The sequence below is a fragment of the Ursus maritimus genome, unplaced genomic scaffold, assembly GCF_017311325.1.
Source record: "Ursus maritimus isolate PB19 unplaced genomic scaffold, ASM1731132v1 scaffold_22, whole genome shotgun sequence".
NCBI lineage: Eukaryota > Metazoa > Chordata > Mammalia > Carnivora > Ursidae > Ursus > Ursus maritimus.
Genome location: NW_024424675.1, coordinates 19,602,485 through 19,614,326, shown reverse-complemented (window position 1 = coordinate 19,614,326; position 11,842 = coordinate 19,602,485). Strand labels below are relative to the sequence as shown.

Below are 11,842 nucleotides of genomic sequence, written 5' to 3'. Positions count from 1 at the left end.
ACGGCTGACTGAAGGGGGGGGGTGAGGAGGGTGTGGCGGGTGGGTGTGTGGGGAGGGGGAGATTCCCACGGAGCTCACTCTTGAGTGTCTGCCAGGGCCTCGCCCCCTCCCACACACCCACCCACCCCCATTCCCTCCCAACACTAGTCCTTCCTGTCACCTCCACCTCCCTCCATGACCCAGCTCTGCTTACCCAGGCCCAAAGCCCTTGCTTATCCTATCCCAGTCCCTCCCAGAGGCCTGGGTGCTGGGGAGGGGTCCCGTAGTCCAGTGGGTCCATGTATGTCCCCCTGGAGCTCTAGCACCACCCAGCTCTGGGACGGTGTCCTCGGGCTGGGGGCACTGGGGCTGACAATCCGCACAGTCTTTTCCACGGCCGGCCCAGCCTCGCTGCTGCTGTTGCTACTGGTCAGCTTCCTGGCCTTCGACCTGCTCCACTGGTAAGTGTGCAGCAGGCTGGCAGGCAGGCAGGTGCAGGCAGGCGAGCAAGCGGTCAACTGCCCGAAGCCCAGCTGCCACCCTCTCTCTCCACAGGCCCGCAGGCCTCCGCCAGCCACAGCACACACTTCTCACGGGAGGCCAGAGTCAGGGGGCCGGTGAGGGTCCCAGACAGCAGGGGGCTGTACTCCTGCCTACAGTGGCAGTCACGGGACGACTCAGCCCCCAGGAGGCCCTGCTACTGCTGCTCCTGGGCCTGGGGCTGCTGCTGGGAGCCCGCGGCGTGCCCTTGGCCCTGCTTGGCCTAGCTTTTTGCCTCCATCCTTGGGCCTGAGTGCCCTCCAGAAATACACTGGCCGTGCTGCTTCCCCAGATCGCCTTTTCCTCCATCCTGGGTTGAGCAGGCAGTAGGGTTCCCCTTTATCTCCAGCCTGAACTGCAGAGGACATTTGGCCCCCCAATATGGGCAGCAGATACCAGGGTCTGAGTCTAAGACAGCAATAGAAGGCGAGCTAAGGGACAGGGAGCCCAGGGCAGGATGTGGCAGTCGCCTCTGAGCTTGTGAGTTGGGGGTGGCCATCTGGCCTCCTCTGTGTTTCTAGAGAATGAGTGTCCAGAAGGACTTACAGGGGAGCAGAACGGGACTGGAGATCAGTTAGCAGGGGAGGAACAGGGATACAGAAAGGGCTTCCCATAAGAAAGCCCGAGAATCTGCATCTGTGGACTCACCAGACACCGCTGCCAGCCTGGAGGGTCCGTGGAGAGGGATTCAGGTGAGCTTCACATCCAGCAGTGACTCCTCTCTTGGCTGGACCCCACCCCCACCCGCGTCACAATGGGGATCCTCGGGGGAGGGCGGGGGGTGGGTAAGGGAGAGAGGGGGCTGCGCTCTGGCTGCTAGGCCATCCTGGGTGCTGCAGGAAGCAACATGACTTAGGTGGCTCTGCCCAGAGGTAAGACCCAAGCCTCAGCTTACAGCCCCCCCCCCCCACGCTGGTACCCTCCTGACCCCTGCACCCCCACCTGCCCGGAGGTCCCAGGCGTCTCCAGGGCTGCTCCTGCAGCTGGCCCGGCCCTCTCCCCAGGTGCACCAGCCATGACGCAGCAGCCGCAAGTGGACACAGATGCCATCGGGGCCGGCGAGGGGCCGCAACGGGCCGTGCCCTGGTCGGCCTGGATCACGCGGCAGGACTGGGTGCGCTGGTGCATGTGCCACGTGCCTCGGAGCTGGGCCCAGTGGTGGGCCACGTCGGGCTGGCGGCAGCCCCTCCAGCGTGTGCTGTGGGGGCTGGAGGGGGTCTTCTACCTGCTGCTGGCGCTGATGCTGTGCCACGCGCTCTTCACCACCGGCTCCTACCTGCTGAGCTCCCTGTGGCCTGTCGTGGCCGCAGCGTGGCGCCACCTGCTGCCCGCTGTCCTGCTGCTGGTGCTCAGCGCCCTCCCTGCCCTGCTCTTCACCGCCTCTTTCCTGCTGCTTTTCTCCACGTTGCTGAGCCTCGTGGGCCTCCTCACTTCCATGTCGCACCCAGACTACACCCAGGACTTGGAGCAATAGAAGGGCAACCCCATCCCGCTGCCTGTGTCTGTTGAGCCCTGGCCTAGGGCCTGAGGCCCCAGGGAGGGGGAGGGCAGTGGCTTCAGCAGGCCCCAGAACCCCCGTCCCCAGCACTGCTCGGGCCAGGGGTGATGTGGCCAGAGCTGCCCAGGTAGACTGGCCTGAACTCTGGCCACCCCCTCAAGCCGATGCTACAGGTATTTGGCTCGGGGCATCAGGGGCTTTGAGAAGAAGGGGCAGGGCAGAAGGGTGAGCCGGGGCAGCGCTTGGCCAAGCCACCGAGAGTTCCCACCAGGGTGTAGTGACACCACTAGGGCTCCCTTTTTCTTGCAGCTGCTCAGCTGTGTCAGCTGCGGACTCATTGAGAACTTCTAGCTCGGTAGCCCTGGACTGGCCATTCCCTCCACTAACCCCCACTTTCCCCAGGCTCTAGAAAGGGCCCACTGACAGGAACCTAGCTGAGAGAGGGCTGGCCAGAAGCCCCATGAGACCTCAACCAACTCACCTCCCACTCCTTTCTGCCCAGGCATCCCCCACTCCCTAGACTCCCTGCCTTCTGCCTCAGTGAGCATCCCCAAGTCTCGGAAGGGGGCCAGCTAGGGTAGTGAGGATCCCAGAGGAGACCTACTTTAAGATTCCTAAAGTCTGTGATGGAAGAATGAACAAGAAGTCCCATTTCCCCACTTATACAATGTGTGGCCATGGCCAATTAATTCTTTTGAACCCCCTGTCATGGGGTTGTTGCGAGTCAAAGGCAATACTACCTATGTGTGAGGTAAAGACCGGAAAACTGTAAGATATTATATTGAAGTCTGAGAAAAATCTTTGGGCTCAAAGGGTCTTTTGACCCTGAAGGTGGTTGGTTGAAAGAGCAGGAAGCTTCCCTAGGCCGTCAGAGAAATGCTCTGTCATGCATACAGTTTTGGCCCTCTGATGGTAAACAGGGGTGGATGGGTGTGGACGAAATGTAAAAGGTCGTGTGACATGAAATCTTGAAACGTGCACATGTTGAACTCTCCTGATTGTGAAATGCTTGGGGCTGCGGCCTGGCGCCAGGAGACGCCTGGACAGCTGTGTGAGTGGAGAAAGCAGAGCCCGTGGGTTTCCAAAGCTGTCCCGACTGCTGCTCACAGCTCCAGAAAGGTCTGGAAGGTGGAATCCCTTCATGCCCAGCATCCTGGCCCTTCACACAGCAGCTAACTCTCCAAACAACAGTGACCTGTTATTACCAAGTAAGGCCCATGGTAGATAGCTCTACCCACAGCTCAGACCCACCCCCCGGACTCCCACCCAGTTCCTGACCCTTCCTGTCTTCCAGTCGTGACCCCACTGGATAGCTAACCCTAAAACTTCTGCTCCTAAAGCCCTAGAACCAAAGTTCCTCTCTCTTGCCGCCTCAACATACAGGCCATGGGAACCGGCCCCTAGAACCTAAGTTTATTTTTGCTAAAACCCATTTGCTGTGGAGTTTCATAACCACGTGGGCCACTGGTCAGAGGTCTTCAGCGTCAGTGCCCCAAACCTCAGGCACTGTCTTTCCTTCCCGTTTCCTTGGGGTTCTCCCTCAAATGTGGCCTGGTGGTAAGGACAAGGCAGGACATGGGGGTGGTGAAGCCTCCTGGTTAGCACGGGCTCTGGGCTGTTGGCTGAGGATGGGTTTGAATCCCAGCACTGTTACTTTCTAGCTCCATGGCCTTGCTGGAAATTGCTAAACCTTCTTGAACTTCATGTTCCCCAAGGGTAAAACCAAGGCAAAAACACCTGTTTTAGGGCCCCTGAGGGGCTCGTGGCCTGTGGGCAAAATTCCTGGACTGACTCCTCACGCCACAAGCTGTAGCTATGCTACCCCATTTTAGAGATGAGGAATCAGGCTCAGGATCGCCGTTTGCCAGTGGCAAAGCCAGTGTGTTTGAATCCTGGTTCACCTTAGTGGGCTGCTCGAGCAAACTCGACGGAGGAAATATAACCGCAGGGAAGACCCTGGGGCTTCTCAATGCCCGTTCTTAAGAGCCCCTGTCAGGGACGGAGCCAGGATGTCAGTCTTGGATCTCTCACTGGCTTGGCTGGCCATTGCTGGCCAGGGATATCACTTCAGAGCCCCGGGGCCATTCTGATGAGGGAGAGAGGAGGTTTTGGCCCAGACCAGACACACTGTGGGGACAGGGGCAGGAAGGGTATGGGCAGAAGCAAGGAGAAGGCCACCTTCCCTTCCCCACATGAATATACACCCTCCACCCTCCTGTGTCTGCTGGTAGAGGATAAGGTGGTACAGCCGGACTGCAGGGCTGATGGCCAGTGTTTATCAGATTAGGTCAACCCATACCCTGTGACCCAGCAATCCAACATGAAGTCTCACAGAGGCCAGTAAGGGTCTGGCTCCTCGGAGTGGTCCCACCAGGGCCAGAAGTATAGGTATCACCCGGGAGCTGGCTAGAAATGCAGAGTCTCAGGCCCCACCCCAGGCCTGTGGAATCGGAGCCTGCATTTTAACAAGATCCCAGGTGGAACACATGCCCACACACGTTTGAGAAGCACTGCATAAGGGGATGTGTTTGAGAGGGAAGGTTGTGCTCTTGGTGGCGGCAGGAGACGGGAAGGGTGAAATGACGTGGCTGGGCACAGCAGTTAGGAGAGGAAGCTATACTATTGATCTCAAAATCCTAGCACCGAGAGAAAAGAAACTTGAATGAGAAACAATACAATTCCTTTTACACAATTTTAAATGTATTCTAGCAAAACTTCTTTTTTTGTTTTTTCCAAGAACACGAAAAGAAAAGATAAACAGAATGGAAAGACCAACGCTAGGGGCAGGCACTGGGGAGGAGAGTATACAGGCAGATAAAAGGGAAGTGAGGGATGTTGGTATCAGGAACATAATTCCTGAAATTCCTTTAAATGTAGATAAAGTCACCCGCTTAGAGTTAAAAGGCTTAACAATGCAAGCCTGGGGCAAATGAACAGGCTAGCAGCAAGAAAGGCTAAGCCTTTCGCATTTGGGCCTAGAAAGGAGAGCCTCCCCACCCCGTTGGCCTGAGTGACCTGGAGGGTTGGGTGGGTGTCTTTGCCCGGCCTTCCGCACCGCAGCCCGCAGCCTGCTCTGTTGGGGTGGGATGGGCGACCAGTCACCCGCGTGGCCTGGCCAGAAAGATCAGGCGCGGCAGGAGGGACGGGAGCAGAGGAGGCGTCAGCCGCGAGGGCCGTGGCATCTGAGAGAGCGGAGAGGGAGCCACAGGGCATCCACATATGCTGGGGGGCGCCTAGGAGCAGGAGCGTCGGGTAAGACTCTTCGCCCCACGTACAGAAAGCACGGAGTAGGAGCGGTTGGGACCGAGGGTCCGAGAGGGCGGCGTCGAGGGGGCTCAGGGGGCGGGGGCCACCACTTGAGACAGTAGTCAGTGGCCACCCTGGGGAAGGTTGAGGGGTCCCTGGAAGGAGGAGGTGTACGGCGCCGGAGGATCCTCTAAGCGCCAGCTGCGGGAAGCCGAGAGGGGCGCGCTCTCTCAGACTCTCGTGTGCCGTGTGCCGGGGAAACTGTGTCCCGGCTCTGCGGTGTGGGGAGCGGCTGTCCTCACCGAGAGGCCACAGAGGGGAAGGGTGGAGACCCGCTTCTGCAGGGAGGGGGAGGTGGCCTGCGCGGCTCGGGGAGGTCACTCTGGGAGCAGGAGCCAGGTGTGGGGCACTGCGCAATTCGCTCAGGTGCGCGGGAGAGGGGCCAGGGCGACGGCTGGAGGGCGTCGAACCGGGCGCGTTGACCGTGAGGGCAGAGCGGGGCGGTCAAGGGCCTGAGGCTGAAAAGGAAATGCTAAGACAACCCGGAGATCAGAGGGCTGTGGGCGCCCACAAAAGGAAGCTGCTAGCCATCCCCGGAAAGTCGGCACCCCGCGGAATCGCAACTGGCGGAGCCGGCGACCGACGATGCAAGGCGCGCCCTCTAGCGGAGATCTCCCGCCCTGGCAGTGAAGAATCGGGTTTGGTCGGGGTGTGGGGAGGAAGTGAAGTGAGAGGTCTCTCACAAGCCGGTACACTAGCACTGTGGGCGAGGGTGGATCCTGCCGCCAGAGAGGGGCATCTTCGGCCCACTGCCGTCACTGTAGGGGCTTCTTTGACTCCTCACCCCCTTCCCCAAATCTCCAGCCTGGGTCCGCCAGCCAGACACCCAGAGGCGTCAAGGGCAGAGTTCACGAGAATCCTGGAGAAGGGTCCAATCTAGCCGGTTTCACTGTGTCACGGGACTCTCGGCTCACCCCTAGTCTATGATCCCATTCCTCCTAGGGGAAAGAACTGTCCTTTGTGAGTTTTTGTCAGGGTTTGGATGCAACAAATTTAAACAAGTTTTTTTTCCTGCTGAGCAAANNATCTGTAATCTGGGTCTTGCTCCCTTTATACTGCCTCCTTACCTTTCGAATATTTTCCATCTTAAAAATAAAAGAACTTGATTTAAGATCTTGTTGCTTCTACCATATTTTCTGGCCTGTCTCTTTAAATGTCTAACAAAAAACCTGCAATATTTCAAATTGATATGTGATACTGCATACTCGCAAAATACTTGTAACATATCTGAAAGTCATATAAAGTCCTCTAAATTGAAGGATACCACATCCATCTAAAAGCCAGATGTTATCAGTATGTTATCAGGCCTCTCCCTCGGCAGTCCTCATCTAACTGTGTAAGCTGGGGTTCCCAGACGATGGCATATGGAATTGCTATTCATAGGCACCTTTACTTGATCCTGATTTAAAAAGAACTTCTTCTAAGGTGCTACCATTAAGAATTATGTAGATTACTGTAGAATTTTGGTCACCTTTATCCAGTTAAGGAAACTCCTTTCCATTCCTGACTTGCTAATAGTTTTGATTGCGAATGGATATCGAATGATGAAATTGTTGTTTTGTTTTTTCTGCATCTACTACAAGGACAACTTGGTAATTTTCCTCTATTCTGTTTATATGGTGAATTACATTTTTAGGTGTCTTAATATTGAACTCTTCCTAAAAAACCCCATCCTGGTTCCTTTTTAACTGATGTATAAGTCACACACACATTTCACATGCAAGTAAAATGCACAAAGCTTGAAGGTACAGCTCAATGAATTTTTACATACTTGTATGTGTGTCCACGTAACTACCACCCAGAGCAAGATAATAGAACTTTTCCATCATCCCAGAAAGTTCCATTATGTCCTTTCCCAATCAATACCTCCCCCCCCCATAGGTAACCTGTATTATGACTTCTATCACAACTATCACAACAGATTAGTCTATTCTTGAAACCATATAGAACAAAGTCATACGAAATGTACTCTAGGGTCTGGATTCTTCCAAGGTTACATGAGATTCATCCCTGTTGTTGCATCTCTCAGTAGTTTGCTCTCTTCTATCCCACTGTAAGGGAAACAACAATTTATTTATCTACTCTCTTGTTGAAGGACATTTGGCTTGCTTCTAAGTTTTGGCTACTAGGAATAAAACTTATATGAATATCCTTGGACACGTCCTTTTGTACACAGATGCACTCACTTCTTTTGAAGTGAAATTGTTGGATCATAGAGTATGTAAATGTTTAACTTTAGCAAATGCTGCCTAATAATTTTCAAAGTGATTTGTACCAAGCAGTGATTCCACTGCTTTTTTTTAAAAAAGATGTTATTTATTTATTCGACAGAGATACACAACCATTGAGAGAGGGAACACAAGCAGGGGGAGTGGGAGAGGAAGAAGCAGGCTCATAGCAGAGGAGCCTGATGTGGGGCTCGATCCCACAACGCCAGGATCACACCCTGAGCCAAAGGCAGACGCTTAACCGCTGTGCCACCCAGGCGCCCCACACTGCTCTTTTTCAGCCTAACCACCAAATTCATTGTTTGGGGTTTCTGCTCTCTCCTGGTCATCAGATATGGTATTTACATTTCTGTTCCTCATTTTCATTTTTGCTTGGGTGATCTCTGAGAGGAGGAGGAAATAACAACTTTACTCTATCACTTTCCAGCTGCACAACCTCTTTCCTTTTTATTTTTTTCAAAGATTAATTGATATATTTTAGAGAAGGGGGAGAAGCAGAAGGAGAGGGAGAGAAACTCAAGCAGACTCCCTGCTGAGCACGGAGCCTGACACAGGGCTCATCCCACCACCCTGAGATCATGACCTGAGCCGAAGCCAAGAGTCAGATGCTCAAAAGACTGAGCCACCCAAGCGCCCTGAACCGCTTTCCTTTTTAAAGCCAAGAATGCAAGGGTGGTTTAACATTAACACACACACACATAACAATTAATGTAATTCACCATATTATCAAACTAAAAACTATGTGATCATTTCAATAGATGCAGAAAAGGCATTTCACAAATCCAACATTCATTCCTGATTAAAAATAGAAAACTCTCAACAACCTAGGAATAGAAGGAAACTTCCTCAACTGTATAGAAGGCATCTATGAAAACTAGGGGCACCTGGCTGGCTTGGTCAATGGAGCATGTGACTCTTGATCTTAGCGTTGCGAGTTTGAGCCCCACTTTGGGTATAGAGATTACTTAAAAATAAAATCTTAAAAAAGAAAAAAAAAAGAAAAATAGCTAATCTCACACTTGGTGAAAAAACTGAATACTTTCCCCTTAAGATTAGGAAAAAAATATGTCTGTTCTTACCATTTCTAGTGAACATTGTAGTAGATGCCCTAGCCAGCCCATAAGGCAAGAAATATAAATAGAGGGGCGCCTGGGTGGCTCAGTCGTTGAGCATCTGCCTTCGGCTCAGGGCGTGATCCTGGAGTCCTGGGATCGAGCCCCGCATTGGGCTCCTCTGCTGGGAGCCTTCTTCTCCCTCTTACACTCCCCCTGCTGTGTTCCCTCTCTCGCTGGCTGTCTCTCTGTCAAATAAATAAAATCTTTAAAAAAATATATATAAATAGAAAGCATACAGGTTGGAAAGCAAGAAGTGAAGCTATCTTTATTTGCAGACAATAGGACTATCTATGTAGAGAATCCAGCGGAATCTATAAAAAAGCTACTGGAACTGATAAGGGAATTTAGCAAAGTAACTAATATGTACATCATCACCATTATGATACAAGACCCATACAAAAAAATCAATTGTTTTTCTCTGTACTAGCAATGAATGATCAGAAATAGAAACTTACAAAGCAGGATGCCTGGGTAGCTCAGTTGGTTAGGCATCTGCCTTCAACTCAGGTCGTGATCCCAGGGTCCTGGGATTGAGTCCTACATGGGGCTCCTTGCTCAGTGGGGAGCCTGCTTCTCCCTCTACCTGCCACTCCCCCTGCTTGTACTCTCTCTCTCGCTCTCTGACAAATAAAATATTTAAAAAAAAGAAATTTAAAAAGCAGCATCATTTAAATTTAAAAAAAAAATAGCACTTAGAGGTAAATCTGGCAAAAGATGTGAAAGACCTATACACTGATAAAATGTTGCTGAGAGATATTAAAGAAGACCTAAATAATGGAGAGGTATATCTTGTTGATGAAATGGATGACCCAATAATGCTAAGATGTCAGTCTTTTCCCAATTTAATCTATATATTCAATACAATCACAATAAAAATCCCAGCATTTCTGTAGAAATAAGCTGATTTTAAAATTTATACTGGAGGGGCTCCTGGGTGGCACAGTCTGTTAAGCGTCCGACTCTTGGTTTGGCTCAGGTTGTGATCTCAGGGTCGTGGGATTTAGCCCTGAGTCGGGCTCCACGCTCAGGGTAGAGTCTGCTTAAGACTCTCTCTGCCTCTTCCCCCAGCACACTTGCTCTGTCTTTCTCTAAAGTAAATAAATAACCTTGAAAAAACTCATACAGGAATGTAGGATCTAGAATAGCCAAAATAACTTTTTGATAAAGAAGAACAAAGTTAGAGGACAAACACTACCTGATTTCCAGACTTATCATAAAGTTATAACAATCAAGAGAGTCTTGTATTGGCATAAAGATAGACAAATAGATCAATGGAACAGAATACGGAGTCCAGAAATAGTTCTATACACGTATGTACAACAGATTTTTAACAAAGGTGCAAAGAGAATTTAGTGAGGAAATGATAGTCTTCAACAAATAGTGTTGGAATCATTGGATATTCATATGCAAAAAAAAATTTCAATCACCTTGAACTATATACAAAAATTAATTCAAAATATATCACAGACCTAATGTAAAACCCCAAACCATAAACCTTGTAGAAGCAAACACAGGAAAATGGTGGTGACCTTGGGTTAGGCAAAGAATTCTTAGATATGACACCAAAAGTATAATCCATTAAAGAAAAATAAACTGCCTGATTAAAATTTACATTGTCTGTTTTTCAAAAGACACTGCTAAGAAAAAGACAAGCCACGGAAGGCGAAAAGTACTGGCAAACCATACATTTCATAAAGGACTTGGATCCAGGATAAAAGTTCTCAAAGCCCAATAATGAGTTTAAAAAAAAAAGGGATCGGGGGAGAGGAGGAACAATTTGAAAAGAAACTTTACCAAAGAAGAGAAATAGATCGCCAATAAGCACAGGAAAAGATATTCGACTTCATCAGTCGTTATGGAAATGCAAAGTAAAACCACACTACCTACCTATTGTAATAGTGAATATTAGAAAGATTAATACCAAGTGTTGATGAGGATGTGGGGGAACTGTATCCCTCACACGCTGCTAGCCTGAATATAAAATGGGACAACCACTGTGGATGAATGTTCGTCAGTTTCTTTAAAAGTTAAATATCCATCCACCGTACGATCCAGCCATTTCATTCTAAGTATGAGAAATGAAAACATATGTCTGTACAAAGATTTGTGCATAAATATTTAGCAACTTTATTTGCAGTAGGCAAAAACTAAAAATAAGTCAAATGTCCAACAGGTGAACGGATAAACATTGATATAGACACACAATTGGCTACTACTCAGCTGTAAAAAAGAGCGAGCTACTGATACACATAACAACATGAATTTCCCTGATGTTCTGTCTACCCCACTAATTAGGCTGAGTGAAAGAAGCCAGGTTAAAAAAAAGAGTACCTATCGAATGGTTCCATGTAAAATTCTGGGAAATGCAAACTGATCCATAATAACAGAAAGCAGATCAGTATCAATGGTTCCTTGGTGTTGGAGGTAGGGAGATGTGAGGAGGTTGTGGGGAGAGAATGAAGGAGGGGTTTACAAGGAGGAAGAAAGATACATTTCATTATCTTGACTGTGATGGTTTCATGAATGTGTACGTGTTAACATTTATGAAATTGTACATTTGAAATAGATGCAGTTTGAGTTACATCTCAATAAAGCAGGTTTTCTTTCAAAAGCATAGGTCTACTTTCTTTTGGTCAGAGTTCATCTTTCACCAATGTACATGGTAGAGGTAAACGCTAAAATGAACTCACCACAATCTATGCAAGGAAATGGACAATGTAACAGAAGGCAAGTTATCTGCTTTTGTAGNNNAACTTCCAGTTTGGTGAAAATGTTTTGAAAAAAAATTCCACTGATTTTGTTTTGTTTTCTCGAAAGACTTTATTTCTTTGGAAAATAAGTGTTCATGCATCTTTTACTACTTTCAGGAAAATCTTGGTATGGCAAAGGAAAAGATACTGGAACCAAGATTCCAGGGGCTCTTGGGTGACAGTCCATTGAGCATCTGCCTCTTGATTTTGACTTGGGTCATGGTCTCAGGGTCACGGGATCCAGTCCCATATTGTGCTCTGTGCTCAGCACGGAGTCTGAGATTCTCTCTCTCCCTCTGCCCCTCCCCCTGCTCTCCCTCTCTAAATAAATAAATAAAATCTTCAAAAAAACTCAGGAAGATTCCATGAAAAAACACACGTCAAAATTCCATGAAGGAGGGGCACCTGGGTGGCGCAGTCATTGGG

At 49.6% G+C, this 11,842-nt stretch overlaps 2 protein-coding genes across 2 annotated transcripts; both read left to right on the top strand.

Annotated features, from left to right (window-relative positions):
- Nucleotides 1-174: 174 nt before the first annotated feature.
- Nucleotides 175-772, top strand: CUNH20orf141 (chromosome unknown C20orf141 homolog). The gene is made up of 2 exons (XM_008703287.1): nt 175-440; nt 535-772. The coding sequence occupies exons 1-2, from the start codon at nt 175-177 to the stop codon at nt 770-772; spliced, it is 504 nt and encodes a 167-aa protein (XP_008701509.1).
- A 747-nt stretch (nt 773-1,519) lies between these two features.
- TMEM239 (transmembrane protein 239) lies at nt 1,520-2,939 on the top strand. Its single transcript, XM_040637828.1, has one exon. It carries the CDS (start codon nt 1,535-1,537, stop codon nt 1,991-1,993), a length of 459 nt encoding a protein of 152 aa, XP_040493762.1. The 5' UTR covers nt 1,520-1,534; the 3' UTR covers nt 1,994-2,939.
- The last annotated feature ends 8,903 nt before the right edge of the window (nt 2,940-11,842 follow it).

What these genes read in the sequence shown, in the direction of transcription:
- CUNH20orf141 (XM_008703287.1), top strand. Translation starts at nt 175, where the DNA reads ATGACCCAGCTCTGCTTACCCAGGCCCAAAGCCCTTGCTTATCCTATC. An exon ending in GCCTTCGACCTGCTCCACTG is followed by an intron (nt 441 to 534) that starts GTAAGTGTGCAG and finishes CTCTCTCCACAG; the next exon opens with GCCCGCAGGCCTCCGCCAGC.
- TMEM239 (XM_040637828.1), top strand. Translation starts at nt 1,535, where the DNA reads ATGACGCAGCAGCCGCAAGTGGACACAGATGCCATCGGGGCCGGCGAG.